The 17053-nt window shown below is 34.2% G+C and overlaps 1 protein-coding gene across 2 annotated transcripts; it reads left to right on the top strand.

Annotated features, from left to right (window-relative positions):
* The first annotated feature begins 1518 nt into the window (after positions 1 to 1518).
* On the top strand, positions 1519 to 3262 carry LOC117905194 (protein BASIC PENTACYSTEINE2-like). Of its 2 annotated transcripts, none has more exons than XM_034818135.1 (3): positions 1519 to 1589; positions 1753 to 1790; positions 2030 to 3262. In XM_034818135.1, exon 3 carries the CDS (start codon positions 2117 to 2119, stop codon positions 2972 to 2974), a length of 858 nt encoding a protein of 285 aa, XP_034674026.1. In that variant the 5' UTR covers positions 1519 to 1589; positions 1753 to 1790; positions 2030 to 2116; the 3' UTR covers positions 2975 to 3262. The 2 variants fall into 2 exon arrangements, with proteins under 2 accessions (XP_034674026.1, XP_034674027.1); XM_034818136.1 differs by having other exon boundaries at positions 1557 to 1589; positions 1753 to 1828.
* Positions 3263 to 17053: the final 13791 nt, after the last annotated feature.

Raw genomic sequence — 17053 nt, 5'->3', positions numbered from 1 at the left:
CTGTCTACTAAAATCTACTTTTAGTTGCATTGTCTAAAAATATAAAATAAGAAATGTTTTTAGAGTCCAACAAGTAAAAGCATCTCTAATTAAATAAGAAGAGTCTAAGAGTTGGTTATCACAATCATGTGATATCAATTATTGTCTTATTGGTAATTGTCTTTTATTGTTATTTGATTATAAACTCAATTTATTCTTGATGGGACATTGTTTCGTATCTTTTCATAGCATTGAACTTTGAGATAAGCAAGTTGTATTAATCATAATCTTTTATTGAAGTTGGATTATGACAATATTTATAACCTGTATTTTATTTATTTATTTATTTATTATAGCAAAATATAATAGAAGGTCAATTTGTTGTTTGGTTTTCTCTATTATCTCGAAATATAAACAATCTTTTTATGAAAATTCACTATCTTCTTCCAAACTACTTTAACTTCTTAAAGTTTTTTTGACCATATGATTAAAAAATAATTTTTATTTGTTTAAAATAAAAAATTATTTTTAAAAATTCATAAATCATTGTTTTTTGTTTTTAATTTCAAAAACAAAGTGAAATAGATGACATTTTTTTTATAAAATAAGTATTAAGTCATTTTCACAAAATTTTGAAAACAAAAGGAAAATCATAAAAGGCAAATAAAATTGACTGATAGTAATAATATTCAAATACGACATTCATTTAAATTACATGTGTTTTTTTTATTTAATTTTTCATGAATAATTTCAAATTAAATTATACTCAATACATAAAATTTATCAAATTTTTAATACATGAATTTATTATCAAATCTAGTAATTTTTTCAAAGTACCGTGTTTATGTTTGAGTATTAAATGAATGTATATAACGAAAAACTTGATTTATTACATGTTAAAAAAGGTTAAATTTTATTAACTATTTATTTTAAATAAAATATTATTAATAATTTTTATTTTTAAATTATTATTTATTTGTTTTTTTAAATACATTATACAAGATGTTAATATCCATATTTTTTTAACAAATACTAAAATATTATATTTTTAATAAAAATATAATTATGATTTTATTATAATATTACAATTCATATATTACTAAAAACTATTTATTTTTTTAATCTATTTACAATTATAAAACTATTTTTATTTTCAATCAGATTTTAATTAAATTTAAATGATATTATATAAATTAAATTTACAATATTTTTACAAAAACCAAAATAAAAAAATGATTTTTAAAAACAACATACCAAAACATCCTTGTTTTTATAGAATAATAAAAAAATATTTTTTAGTCTCTGCCTTAAAAATAATTTTTAAAAATAAGCAGCACATGGTTAAACGAGCCCAAGCCCAAGACACAAGCGAAAATTTATATATTTTCAAACTCTTTTAATTTTTGATGTCCTCTTTGTTACCACTTGCCACCAAGGAATATTATTTTAATAGATAAAAATACCAATAATAATAATAAACTAATAAATAAATAAAAAAAGAAAAAAAGAAAAAAGAAACGCATATACTGTTGAGCCTATCGTGTGGATTATTTCATTTATGTTTCAAGACTCTCAAGAACCCTAACCAGCTCTTTCCTGAAATCTTTCAAGTAAGTTGATCTAATCTCTCCCAAAATCTCTGATTCTCTATCTGGGATCTTTCCTGGGTTCTTCATTTTCATTCCCTTTTGATTTCCATTCTCTGATTCTTGTGCATGCATGAAAGCCTTGTTTGGAGATCTGACTTGTTTTTTTTTCTTCCTTTTGACGCAGGGATCTGGTGTCAAAGCACGTTTGGTTGCTGATAAAATGTGAGAAAATGACAAAGAAAAATTAAAGTTTTGAATTTGTATGTTGGGTTGATGCCATATTTTCGATTCGATTCTTATTTTTTTAAAAACTGCTTTATTTGTTTGAGTGGGTCTGGTGTGGGTTTCTTTTCGTATGTGGCTTTTTACAGTTTCAATATGTGGTGTGCTGATGATTTATTTGGTTTTTTTTTTTGTTTTTGTTTTTAATTCAGTCATTCATTGTCTGTGTGCTTTTGTAGGAGTTGGTGAGAGGACCACAATGGTGGTGTTGAATTAGATTAAGATTGTGTATTAGTTATTAGATTATTGCTCAGTTTTGAGTTATAATGGATGGAGACGGTGGTTTGAATATGCGTAATTGGGGTTACTATGAACCAGCAGCATCAAACCTTAAGGGGCACCTTGGCCTACAGCTTATGTCCACTGTGCCCGATAAACCTCTTATCGGTGCCCGCAATTCAGCCATCTTGGCTAGTACCAATGGGGCATTTCACCAGAGGGATTGTGGGGTTTCACAAGCCTTGCCGATCCCCATGGAGTACATGAGGAATGCTTGGATTAACCAGAGAGAAAAATTTCTCAATGTGTTACCTGGAAATCCCAATTTCTCTGTTTTAGCTGAACCCTCTAGGGCTCATCCAATGCAAATGCTCCAGCAACCTGATTCTACAAAGGATGAAATGGTGGCCCAAGTTGAAGAAGAGGCTGGTGTTGAGAAGGATAATGGTCCTTTGAAGAAAAGAGCTGGTGGAAAAACCCAAAAATCCCCCAAAGCAAAGAAGCCTAAGCGGGCCCCTAAGGTGCCAAAGGATGAGAGTAGTCCTTCTGTTCAACGAGCAAAGCCTGGGAAGAAAAATACCGAAGTGGTCATAAATGGGATAGATATGGATATTTCTGGCATTCCGATTCCAGTATGCTCATGCACAGGAGTTCCTCAGCAGTGTTATCGGTGGGGCTCTGGTGGGTGGCAATCTGCTTGCTGTACCACAGGTATGTCTATATACCCTCTGCCAATGAGTACTAAAAGGCGTGGTGCAAGGATAGCTGGGAGAAAAATGAGCTTGGGAGCATTTAAGAAGGTCTTGGAGAAACTCGCTGCTGAAGGTTACAACTTTTCTAATCCAATCGATTTGAGGACTCACTGGGCAAAACATGGTACCAACAAATTTGTCACTATCAGGTAGATGTACAATGTGGCTTCTACAACTGGCCTCTCAATTTCACGTGGCCCGTTTTGCATGTATATACATATATGTATGCGGCCTGACAAGAGGTTCCCTAGGCGGTTTGTAGTCCATGAATTTTCGAAGTCATGTTACTTGTTTTTAGAACTCTGCCTTTTGGGTTCTCAGATTATGTTGTTTTATTGTCTTTATGCTTGTAGTTTAAGAATGATATTTTCTTTAAAAGAACCTTTCGGGGTAAATTTTTTTGTCCATAATCTGACATGATCATAGAATTGCTTTTGTTTACTCTGCTATATATGTTCATGTATACATGTTTTCAATGCTTCATATTTTGATATTCATACCTGAATCAATCGATGATACTTTTTTATGCTTGTAAGTGTCAATCAACAGTTTGGACACTTGCAAGTGAATTCATCTCTATTAACTTTAAAGAATTTGGAGAGATCACAGGGTGGCTCACAGGGTAGCTCACAAGGTCTTGAAGAGATGGCAGATGTAAGCCTAATTCAAGAGATTTTGTTGGTTGGATTCAAAACATTTGAAGTCCCAGGTGCTCTTATTTATTTATTTATTTATTTTTTAAAATCGTTGAAGGGAGGGGATTTTTTTTTGTCATTTAATCTTTATGGAGAGAGGTAGCTATGGAGATGGTTATTAGAGAGTTAGTAGACATCTGCTAGGGAATTTGGGGAAAGGTTAGTTGATACATTTAGGCTTTTGGTGGCAAGAAGAATAATCGACGTGACGGAGAGCTTTCATTTATCATACGAATACGTAAGTAATGGGAGGATGCTTGTGATTTCTATTCCAGAAGGGCAAAGACTGGTGGGTCAAGAAGTTGGCTTGTATCTTGATGGTGGTTAAGGAGAAAGCTTGATTTAAGAGGAAATGATGAGGATTTTTAGTGTGAAAGGTAAAAGATCTTATATCTTTGTGATGGAAGCAAAGAATTATTTGCTGACAGGGATTGAGAGGTGAGACTGTGATGTGCAGGGATTTATTTGTATCCATTGAAGGAAGTCTTAAAGGAGAGAAAAAGAGTTTTCTATGTCTACTTTGGCTCTATAGTTTGCCTACATGATATTATTTACTGGGGGAAAGCATGGAGGATTTTGACAAGAGGGTTTCACATGTCTAATATGCCTTTTTGTTGCTTGTTAGTGTTGGAAAAAGAGAAGTTGAGGGCATTATAAAAAAGGGGAAAGGACGAAGGGAAAGCACGGTTTATGTGGAATGAGTGGCCATTTAAGGCAGGAAGCTCGAGTTTGTTGAATACGAGGAAGAGATGAACTAGGGCAGTGGGGCTAATGAAGATGGGTTGTATTGATATCAGTCGGAGATATTCATGGGCCAGTCTTGATGAAGGTGGATCTGTCTAGGGGCCATATGGTGTAAAATTGGTGGTTAGAGAAGAGGTTTCATTCTGGAATCGATCAAGAATAAGAACAGTAGATGTACTTATAAAAAAAAAGAAAAGAAAAAAGAACAGTAGATGTACTTCACAGCCACAATAGCAAAGGAGAACATTACTTTGATGATAGTGAGGTTGCTGATGATGAAGGTGAAGGGTTTGCAGATGGCATTTGTTGGATCTATTATCAAGGGGATTTAAAAGTGAAGGAGTAGAGGAGGGACCAAAGCTGGGGAAAGTGAACTTTTCTTTGTTTTTCTTTTGCTTGCCCAATGGCCTTTTTTGCATATTGCGTGTGTACTCTGTTGTGCCATTCTGCAAGCGCTTTTAATATATTTTTCTTATTTGCCTATCAGCAAAAAAAAAACAAAGGAAAAAAAAAATCTGGGGAAGGTGAAGTAGTTGGAAGGCATTTTTTGCTTATGCCTGATGCAAAATTGGAGGGGCATGGAGTCAATACAATGGGTTGCACCTTGTCGATTGGGATAGGTTCTGGGAGAGGAGTGGGATTGTTTAAAATGTGGAAGTGTTTGATGACCTAATCTACTTAGGATGCTTCTAGTTTGGTGGGAGAGATTGGGGGTTAGGAGGGGCAAGGAAGAGCATGTTTCTCTCATATGGGAAGAGATGAGGTTAGGAAAGAGAAGGGGTTGTAAGATTACATGTGTTGTTTGTGACCTTCCAGCTGAAGGAACTTCAGACTCTTATCATCCATGGTCTGCTCAAAAAAGGGACCTGTGTACACCCACTTGAGAATTTGAAATGGAGAACTAGGTGTTAGAATCTATTCAATGCCTTTAAAATAAAAAGCTAGTTTTTAGTGCTACAATGGACATCCTGAAAAATTCAAATTTTTTGTTATCACATGCCTGAAATTTTAATCAAGATGAGATTCTCATCAGGATATCCAATGGGAACAACTTATGTAGTTTTTGTTCCTCTAACCCTTATAAATCTTTGTTTGCTATTTGAAATTTTTTGTTTGGTCTTATTTCTATGTTACAACTTTTTTCGCATTCTATTAGTGAAACAATTGACACTCTATTAGCCCTAAGGCCCGTATCCCTCACGCTTTAGATGGAAAATGATGGGAATGTAAGTTGAGGTGGCTTTTATACAAATAAAACCAGTGTGAGCTCAAGATGTACCCCATACACATGATTACTGCTTGCTTATAGTATACAACACTTTCTCGGTACAAAGGAGTTCTTATATTGTATAATTTTGCATGATGGAATGTTTCTATTAGAAAAGTAAGGCCCCTGAATCAGATCTGTTTTTGGGATGTGAAGGAGAGGGAAGGGGTCCTATCCGCCGATGAGGCTAAGGCTAGAAAAGAGGCTTTGGATGATTACAACAAGTGGGCCAATTTGGAAGAAACTTGTTGGTAACAACAATCCAATGAACTATGATCAAAAGAAGGGGGATAGAAATACTAGTTCTTTTCAAAAAATGGTTAATGCGTGAAAGAGAAAATACCATATGGCCAAAATAAGTGTCAATGATTTTTGATTAATAGAACAACCAGATATAGGGGTGTCTAATGCCTACCAAAGCCTTCTATTTTAATTAGGGGATTGGTGTCCTAGTATCGAGGGCCTATCCTTTAGCTCTTTGGGAAGCAGTGATTTAAGGAGATTTGAGGATCTTTTTTTTCTGAAGAGCAAGTTTTCTTGGCTTTAACCAGTTTGTGTGGGGGCAAAGCGACCTAGGCTGGTTTAGATATGACAATGGGGTGAGTTCAGGACAGGTCGCCCCCATCCCAACCCCGCCCTGTTTATTCAAAATGATTCTCATCCCCATCCCATTTAAAAAATTAAACAGGGCAGGGCGGCTATGAGAAATTCCCATACCCACCTCGCTTTGCCCTGTTTATTTTTTATCTTTTGAAAATTTTTTAATTTTTTTTTAAAAAATTACTTAATTTTTTTTAATTACATTAAAATAAATATATTTTGTAAATAATTAAATTATTATAATTTTTTAAACTTATTTATTAAAAAGTATTTTATTATCATCTGTATATTAAAAATAGCAAAAGAAAAATTAAATTAAATTAATTTTATATATAATTGGGACAGGGCGGGGCGGGACAAGGCAATACCCAAACCTGTCTCGGGTTTTAAAAAAAATCCCAAACCCGTCCCAAACCCGTTTAATTAAAATTCAAACCTGTCCTATTAGGGGCAAGGCAGGTACCCGAAAAAACCTGTCCTATTGCCATTCCTAGGCTGGTCGGCATTACTTTGGCTTTTTTGGCAACATTGTTGAGACTTTGTGAATATGAAGCGTTGGGGTGTTTTATGAGCAAGACACGTTTGGAAGAATCCTAAATGCCATGTTTATAGTGTTAATTCTTAAGAAAATTGGAGCAGAAGGGTTGAAAGACTTTAAACCCATCAGCTTGGTGGGAGGTTTGTGTAAGATTTTAGCAAAGGTGTTGGCTAATAAAATTAAGAAGGTTGTGGGAAAGGTTGTGTCTATGTCTTAACATGCCTTTGTAGAGGGGAGAAAGACTTTGAAGGCATTCCTTGTTGAAAATGAGGCCATAGATTTAAGACTGAAGAATTTGACCAGTGGTGTTCTCTGCAAGCTTGACATAAAAAAAGTCTATGATCATGTCAGTTGAAATTTCCTTATTGCTGTTAGAATGGATAAAATGTTGTATTTCGTCGGCTAGATTCTTAGTCCTTGTAAATGAGAACCCGATTGTTTTTTTGCAAGGCTTAAAGGGTTTGAGGCAAGAAGACCCTTTTTCCTTTTATTTGTTTGCCTTGGCCATGGATGCTCTTAGTTGCCTTTTGAAGAGGGTGGGAGAGAGGGGTTTCATCTAAGGGTTAAAGGTGGGAGGAAGAGGTGGAAGAGGGAAGGATGTATCTCATCTTTTGTTTGTGGATGATACTTTCATCTTTTGTGATGCTAGCCAAAAACAACTGACATTCTTAAGCTAGATTCTAATGTGGGTTGTGTCAATTCTTTGGCTAAGAATTAAATTAGGAAAAAGCAAGGTAATTCTAATAGGAGGGTTATTAGTTTTGGTGCTAGATTGTAGGATGGGGGCACTTCTCACCACATATCTAGGACTCCCTTTAGGTGCATGTTCCAAAGCAACCTTAGTCGAGAATGTAGTGGAAGAGGGATTCCAAAGAAGACTTGCGATGTGGAAAAGACAATATCTTTCTAAAGGAACGAGACTAAACATGGTAAAAAATACTTTGTCAAGTCTGCCAATTTGTTGTATGTAAGGTTCATGATTCCAAGAAAAGTGAGTTTGAGGTTTGAGAAAATTCAAAGAGACTTCCTATGGGGGGATATCATTAGAAAATAGACCCCATCATGTTAATTGGTCAATTGTCTTCATGGAGAAGAAAAGCGAAGGTCTTGGTAAAAGGCCCTAATTGACAAATGGAATTTGAGGTTTGAAATGCAAAGGGGAGCTCTTTGGAAAAAGGTTATAGTAGGGAAGTTTGGGGAAGAAGCAGGGGGATGAAATTCATCTGAGGGAATGGATATGCATGGAGATTGAAAGCAATTAGAAAAGGATCGGATGTTGTTAAAAGTAGATTGTGTTTCATAGTGAGAGATGGAAGGTAGATAAAGTTTTGAAAGGATGGTTGGCGTGTTGAGTCAACTTTGAGTGATTCTTTTCCATCCCTTTTTGCTATGGTCACTACCAAGTACTCTTGGGCGGTGGATGTATGAGAGTAGTTGGGGGGAAGAGGTTGTTGGACCCCTTGTATTGTAAGTTTGTTACATAACTAGGAGCTTGAAAGAATGGAGGTATTTCTTTTAAGATTACAAAAGAAAGGGGTAAGCTAGAATGATGGGGATATGGTAGCAAAGGTTAGAATTGAAGAGTGTTCAAATTTCAGTAAAATCCCTATAATCCTATTTGATGTCGAAGAGATACGATCCCTTTCTGAAAGATATTAAAGGGGTAAGCAAGAATGATGGGGATAGGGTGGCCAAGTTAGAATTGAAGAGTGGTATGCTTTTAGTAAAATTCCTGTTCTCCTTTTTGATATTGAGGAAATATCATCCCTTTTCGAAATATTTTATTTGTGCCAATGAAATTGAGATTTTTTGCATGGAAAGCAACTTGGGGTAGAATCCTCACCATAGGTCAGTTGAAAAAAAAGGGGTTGAACCTTGGTGAACAAATACTTCTTGTGTAAAGTTGAGGAGGAATTAGCAAACCACCTTATGCTTCACCGTACCAAGACAAGAATCTTGTGGCAGCTAGTTTTCTCATTCTCTGTGGTAGAATGGGTGATGCCAGCTTCAGTGAAAGCGGCCTTTTTACATTGGTGGGGATACCTTGTGGGGAAGAGAAGAAAGAAAGCATGGAGGGCTGTTCCCTTGTGCGTTTTTTACGTGGAACACAGGGATCAAGTGTTAAAATTCTCTTTCTTATGTTTATTTTGGAGTGGGTGAGGGTGGGCTTAAATGAAACAACAATGTCCATGGTAGACTTAGTTGATTGGTTGGGTGTTATGTAAAGGGAGGGGTTATTGCTTTTTGCTTTTTTTTTTTTTTGTCTTCGTTTTGATCTTGCCTTTGGTGCCCTTGTATATGACCCAAGTACTCTAGTATGCTTTTTTTGATAAGTGCTGTTAATATATCTTTTTTGTTTGCTCATCAAAAAGAGAAAAAAGCAAAAAAATCCACATGACAATTTACCTCCCTGTATGGGGATAGTCTCACACCAAGCAGCCTTGTTTTCTGGAATATTGGACATACTAAACTATTGCTATACTATGGTTTGGCAAATGCCTTGTGTAAATATTTATCTTAACATCATTTTGTCTAGGTACTGACTCTTGGTGGTAACCTTTTCTTAACCGATTTTTTTGTCACAATTACATATCCTCTCTTGGTCCATGGTGTGTCTCTCATGGCACTTCAGGGGGCTCACTTTGGGGGAGCCTCATAATTATAGTTTCTTCTAGAAAGACATGGATTCTCAGCCATCATGACCCTTGGGTTTAGCATTTTTGGTACCCTACGTATGAGGTTGATATCTGGATCTGATATATTTATTGTTGAATTTCACTACAATGCTCTGATCTGTAGATGGGCCTAGTTGAATGATTGAGTTGGAATATATTCATAGCTCTTCACTGGAGGTTTTCAAGTAATGAGGAGAATGAGTTAGTAAATGGGATTTATACAATCCTCTGTTACATAACCTGGACCAGGCATCTTTTGAGTGAGTATTTTGGCCATCATTTCCCCTGGTCTGAGTAGTGTGCTGGTCGCAGACTTGAGCTTCTTCCCCTCCCTCACTTTTAGTTGGGATATCATTCATACTTTCATTGGGATGACTTATCCCACTAGATGTGCATGATCTATTCTTCACCCACAGTCATGGCTAGGCTCTTCAACCCTTGGCATTTGAAGGTTTATTGATTGCAAAGAACAAAAAGATAGCATGGTGGCTGATTGTTTTTGTGCTCTTACTCATCCTGCCTTTTGGTCATGTTTCTGTATTTTCCTGCTTAGAAGTTCAAGTTGGTACTGTGTCTGTCCTTCAAAAAATTATATCTCAAGTTTATACATAACATGTCAATCTGTGTATGAAAAAACTACATTGGTCATTGAACCATGGCTGCATATGAATCTGAATATTGATTTGTATTCACCAACAAAATGCTAAAATTGTTTTCCTTTTGTGGTTGTGTATCTATAGACCTTTACAGACTGTAGATGCATTTTTGTTGAACCTTGTGTATGACATTCTGGTAAGGTATGCATTTGTTTTTTTTCTTTTCTTTTCTTCTGAACCAGGTTTCCAGAAAGTTCAGTTATTACGATGATTTGTCCCCCTAAACATGGGTGATTTGTTTTTGGCTCCTCCATGAACCCTTTGCTTTCGAATGGTTGTTGATGCAATGCCCAGTAAGAAATCCCTAATTTTGCCACACTCTGGACCTTTTTCAAACAGTTATGAAATGCTTCAAAACTTTGCTGAAGAGTTTAGGGTGCTTTGGATCCTTCTGAAATCCTATGATAATAATATTCTAGCAATACCCTCAAAAAATAATATAATAATAGTGGAAGTTACAGAACTATGACCTTCTCTAGGTGCATATAAGATGAACCCCTGTTTAAAACAACACAAAGATCTCAAAAGATTAGGATCTTAGGAATTGATAACTAGCTTGTGTAATAAAGCTTTCTAGTGTTACTATGCCTTTTTTTTTCTTCTCTCTAGTGTTGTCTTCCTTTGACTCAGTTTTACTTTTGCTACCTAGACAAGATTTATGAGCTCTTGGATAAATCTGGCCTCACCCATGGTCTACATACTGCAAGATTTTTGAAGGAAGATCTATATCCAGTACGTGTGATATTAGTATATTACAGTTGAGGTTATTTAGAGGTTCATCACTGGGGAAGACATGAAACTAGTAAGCATGTCTAGCTCTGATATAGAAGAGGCAATTGTAGCAAACAACTTTGCAATAGAGACAATAGCACCATCCTGACAGGAGAGAGGAGAAATCCCGGGATGCAATTATGATAATATAGGCTTGCATTATTGAAGTTGGGAGTGCAATAGGAATCACCTTGGGGAGTTTACTCAAGGGGCTTTGAGGGCATTTGTTGTATGACCTAGATTTTGACATATGAGGTATGTGAGGGATTATCTTCATTCCAAGGTATTAGAATGTTAGCTATCCTAAGGACTGCATAGAGGAAGTTCACCTAAACATGGCCTTGTGCAAGGAGGCCATGGCTGAGCAAGTTATGGTCATGTAGGGAGCACCCAAATGTGGAGGCGCCTAAGCCCCATGTCTTCAATGATTGAAGAGAAGGGCTCCAATGATATGGTAAGCTACAAGGGAGGTGACTACCCATGGTTGAAGATGTTCCAGAATGGCCGGATACAAATGCAGGAGAAAAATGGGCCAAAGGTAGTAAAGGAAAGACACCAACAAATCTCTTGCAAGTAAGTGTAAGGATTAGAAAGGAAGTTCATATTCAAGGATGAATGCTTCCCATGTGATTTTCTACATTGGCTGAGGATTATCTAAAAACGAAGGTCCTCAGTGCCTTGATAGAGAGAAAGGGATGGAGGTACATGATGGATCTTCTCAACTAACAAACTCCCTTGAGGGAGGAAACTAGGGTCCAGGTTGCCTCAGGACGGAGGTTTGACGCCTGTGGAAGTAAACATTAACATGAAAGCCCATGCATTCCATGATCAGTACTGGTGCACTACTGACTACTTTGTTTGAATGGAAAAAGGTACTACTTGAATCTAAAGACACCAAGCAAAGCTCTTGAGTTTGCGGGGAAGAGCTGCACATAGGATCCAGGAGTGGAAAGGTTGAAGTGAGGATTGCTTTCGTATGGGCTATAGCCATCTAAGAGAAGGATGTAAGACACATGGTTCCAACTCTAATGGGAACCGGGGTTGATACTGCCGGCATCTCTGACAAGCAACTAAGGAAAGGCATTAAGGAAGAGAGTGACATATCTGGCTGCATTCTGGGCAACCACTTATTCACAAAGCCCTTACTTTTGGTTAGTCAAGGGAAACGAGTGGGAACCAGAGGTGGTGAAGCCGCAGGCCACATGGTGCCTTGAAGCATCAAACCTGGGCAGTAGAATTGAGGACCACATCAACAAAAACTAGATATGGAGCTCCTCGCCTAGTCAAGTGAAAGGGCTTTCATAGAGTAATCTAGAAACATGTTACAATCTCAGGTTGAGTAGCTAAAATATTAGGACCTTCCTCAAGCCTTACAAATGGGGGGACTCTCATTTGTTTGAAAATACCATGGAGGCCTCAAGATCTTAAGATCTTATTCGAAGTTGAGAACTAGCTTGTATAGTAAAACATTCGAGAGTTATTTCACTTGCTTTCTTCAAGTGTTCTCTTGCTTCGTTGCCTAGACAAAATCAAGGACCACTTGGGTAAGGCTGACTTGACTAGTATTAGCTGATACTTAGAGCTCGTTTGAGAGAAATCATATTTAAAGCACTTTTAGCTATAGGGGAAGTGCTTTTTACCCCTTCGAAGATTAGTTCTAAACGGGCTCATACTTGGGAGGATAGTTGCATTTGTTACATACACTTTATATTTCCAAGTAGACGTGTAATACTTCCACAATGCTCGACTCCCTCTCACGTAGATATTGTTCTTTGTGAGAATATAAGAGTCGAATGATTGAAAATATATTTACATAATTAAGAGGAGTTCACTACATAACAAGAATTGGGAATTTTTCTCGTGGTTGTTGGCAATATAAAATATGGGTAAGAAGAGAGGGGCGGTATTTCTATTACCCACATGCATGGGATTTAAAATCTCTCAAATAGGATGGATATTCTTCATGGTTGTTTAACCAACTTCTCCAAAAAGAATTTTAACATAATTAGAATCCTTTTGAAGTAATTCCTAATGTTTGGAAAAACACTTTTCTAATATAAAAATTAGACAGTAGTAAATAAAAATTTAAAGAATACCTGGGTGCTTTCTAGACAAGCATTTAATAAACTCTTTTGTCAAAGAAGGTGAAGGCTTGAATTTCAAATAAAATGTTTATATACTATTAATGCTTTTTTTTAAATAAAAAAAAATCTTTTTAAAACTGTACTTTCTCCTTCTAGTGCAATTATCATTTTGCTATTTTGGATTTGGTTTCTAATCAGGTTAGGGTGGTTTAGAAAGTTCATAATGGGCAATGTGCATACGGTACAAGGGAGAGAGAGAGAGAGAGAGAGAGAGAGGTGGGGAGAGAGAGAGATCTTGATGGGTTACATCCATCACTTCAGTGGGGAATAATCGTGGTTTGGTAGAGGGGAGTGAATGGAAACAAGTATGAGGAGACAAAGGCAACAGGTAAGAGGAGGGGCCATAACCTTTGGCTGCCCATCATGAAATTATTAGGCGACAGAGACAGAGATACCACCCAACATTCATACCCTTTCACGTCCGTATAATTTCAGTAGCATAGGCTCCCCACCCTCTGCTAGACCCCCACCCCCACCCCCACCCTCTTCGATTCTCTCCTAATATAAAATATGCCCCATAATTCTCATCATATATTATTTTTTGGACCTTCAATTATTCCTTTTTTTTTAAAAAAAAAAAATATTGTAAATAGCGAATGGGTCGTTACAAAATAGTATGTCTGATATCTCACGTCACATAAAAAAAACAAAATTTTCATTATTTTTTATTTTTTTAATGGTTTCCCATAATACTCGGTTGAGAATACATTAAATTTGTTCTAAAAAAGTTTTTTTGGAAATATAAAAGTTTCAAAATAATTTTTATTATTATTATTTTTTATTTTAAAATTTCTTCTTTGAATATATTTTTGTTTTTCTGTGTTCCTATTCTTACTAGTTTTCAAGATCCAAACAAATTGTTAATAATTTCCAAAAGATGAGGTACTATGACAGTGGACAAACGAAATAATTTAAGTGTCGCATCCAAGCTTGCATAGGGTGAGTTCTGAGGCACACTGTTAACTCGGGCGAGTTGAGCTGAGTTGGAGGTTTAATGGGCCTCAATCCACTGATATTGGGCTGGACCAAGCTTAGTAGCCCATTCTGTTTGCATTGGAACTACTAAAAGAACTCTTGCAGTAGGTCCCAGGCCCTGGTATTTTTAGTCTTTGAGAATCAAGTCGCACGACTCGCACCTTAGCTCACTCTTGGCCCATTATGTACATGACCTTGAGAACCTAGTTTGGGCTTACCTCACCTTAAGCCCCCAATACAAAGGGTTAGTTTTGTAATTTAAAACCATAAAATGAAAAATGTTAAATGCACCAACCTTTTTCTCGCTCTGGCTCACTTGCCTCTTTTTTCTTTTTAAATTAAATTAATTTTTTATTTAAAATAAATTAGATGTAATGAGAGAAAAGAAGCATGTATTTAACATCATCTAATAAAAAAAAAAACTTAGGGTTTGTTTGAAATTTGTTTTTTGTTTTTTAAAATATAAAATAGTTTTATAACTTAAAAAATATATTTTAACAAATTATTAAGAGTTGTTTTTAAGAATCATTCTTAAAATTTGTTTTTAAAATGTTATTAAATAATTCCTAAAACAAGGTGGGCTCTTTGGCCATATTTTTTGAAACTTATTTTTAAAAACTACTTTTTATTTTATTTTTATTTTTTAGCTTAAAAATAATTATTAAAAATAAGTTTAAAAAACATGGGTCAAATTGGTTCACATTTTCTTTTTGTTTTTAAGAACCGATGAAAACAAGTCCTACTTATATGCCAAAAATTATTCTTTATTTCACTTTATTTTTAAAAATTATTTTTAAATAACAATAGCTAACCCGATGTTAGAAATTTTTTAAAATTGTTTTTTATTTTCGAAAATAGAAAACAGTTTTTAAATTACATGATCAAACAAGCTTTTGATTTTCTCCAAAATTTTCACATTAAAATGCTTCCATTTTCAAAATATGAAAAAATTTTGGTGAATCCATTTGACAACATTTTATAAAAATAGTTTTTGAAAACATTTTTTTAAAAAAAGTCTTTTATTATCTTTGAAAACAAATTTTTATTTAACAACTCAAATATGAAAATACTTTTCTAGACTTATTCTTTGTAAATATATTGTACATAGTATAAAATTTTCGAAAATATTATATTAAAAATAATTGAAAACGCCATAAAATTGTCCTAAAAAATAATAAAATAAAAAAAGCACAATATTCTATGAAAAATTAACATTCTATTCTAAAAAACAAAACCTGTTTTCAATAATAACTACTAAAAATTTAATAATAATTCGTGACATAGACGTGGATTATGCGTATCGAGTCGAGGTTGTCTGGTACGGGTGGTAAAGAGGGTTGCAATGGTCACGTGCGATCCACGCGTGGGTGTGGACACATGGACCAAACAAAAATTGAATAAAATAAAATAAGAAAAGGGGGGTGGGGTGGGCGGCTGATGTTGGTTAGTATATAGTAAAAGGAAAGTAATAGAGGAGATGATGAGAGTAAGATTCTGGAACACATGCAGAATGTCTTTTGCAATCATCTTCCCCAAGTGTTCTTGATCCCGAATCTAATCATTCTTTTTCTAAACCATACAACTAAACCCATATTTATTAAACTATTAATACTTAATTAATTAATTAATTAATACTCTCACCATTCTCACTCACACTCACATGGGACTATTGGAGTGAGACAATTATTAAAATTTCTATATGAGAAAATATATGTACACAGTACATATATATATATATATGGAGAGAGAGAGAGAGGGGGATAAGAGTGGTGAGGTGGTGAAATTATTATGAGGGAGGGTATGGAGTGGGACCCACGCCGCTTTAAGCCCGGCAGCCACCGAACAGGAAGCCACATTTTTGGTGTCGGAGCTCAGCGCTTTACTAAGATTCTTTTCTCAATTATCCCCTGCTCCTCGGCTCCATCCATTATCGTATGACCGCGGCTTAAAGTCTAAAGTCCACTTGAGAATTGAGAGTGATTTTAGTTAAAATGTCTCTGCTTTTACCAAGAAAATCACGGATAACCTGTTTGGGAAGGATTCCTACACTTCTGTTGATGGGAATTTTATTGAAAATACTTTCGGGTGTGTTTGGTATGTTGAGAGAATAAGAAGAGAGGATAAATATATTTTATTTTTATTTTATTTTTATATTTGGATAATTCAAATGACAATGAAAATAGAAATAAAAATAAAAATAATTTTAATGAAAATAAAATCTCACTTATAAGAGGTATTTTGATTTCTAATGCAAATTATTTTTAAAAATGTTTTTTAAAAATATAAAAAATCAACAACTAATTTTTAAAATAATTTTTTATTTTGATTTCATAAAAAAAACCTTTAACTTCAATTTGTATGATATAAGGTAAATTTAAATTTAAGTCTTATTAAAAATAAAAAAATTAAAAATGAATAGATATTAATCTAATATGAATAATAATATTACAATAAAATCATAAATTATATTTTTTTATAAAGATTATAAAAAATATGGATATTAATGTCTTATGAAAGTATTATTGATTCATTTTATAAAAAATAAATAATAATAATAATTTAAAATTAATAATTGCTAATACTATTTTATTTTAAATGAAGTTATAAAAATAAAATTTAATTTTTTAAAATATAAATGAGTCAAGTTTGTCATTATGTATATATTTAATACTTAATTAGGAATGTAGTATGAATTTTTTTATTCCATATTTAATTAATCAGTTTTTAAATTTTAAATTTCAAATTATTCTTAAAAATTAGGAGATCAATTCAAGAATTTAAATGATTAATTATGTTATTTATTTTTATTATTGGTATATATATTGAGTTTAAAATTATTAAATTCATTAATAAATTTAATATAAAATATGGCTTGATTTGAAATTCATTTATCTAATGAAATAAAATGAAAAAAAAAGTGGTCTATTTTAGTATATTTTTAAAGAACAACAAAGAAATAATACTATAAATTTTTAAAAACAATTTTACTTTTAAATATCATGTCAAGATAGGTTTTTATTATTTAGCCACACACACACACACACACACACACACACACACAAAGAGTTTTTTGTGATTTTAAAACACGTTAACATAGTTAACAAGAGTTTATAACTATATAGCGCTAAAAACTTCTTCCATTATTTGATATAAGACATTATATTTTT

This window comes from Vitis riparia, chromosome 17 (genome assembly GCF_004353265.1).
Source record: "Vitis riparia cultivar Riparia Gloire de Montpellier isolate 1030 chromosome 17, EGFV_Vit.rip_1.0, whole genome shotgun sequence".
Classification (NCBI taxonomy): Eukaryota; Viridiplantae; Streptophyta; class Magnoliopsida; order Vitales; family Vitaceae; genus Vitis; species Vitis riparia.
Note: the sequence above shows the minus strand (reverse complement) of the source record. Positions and strands in the feature narration are given on the sequence as shown.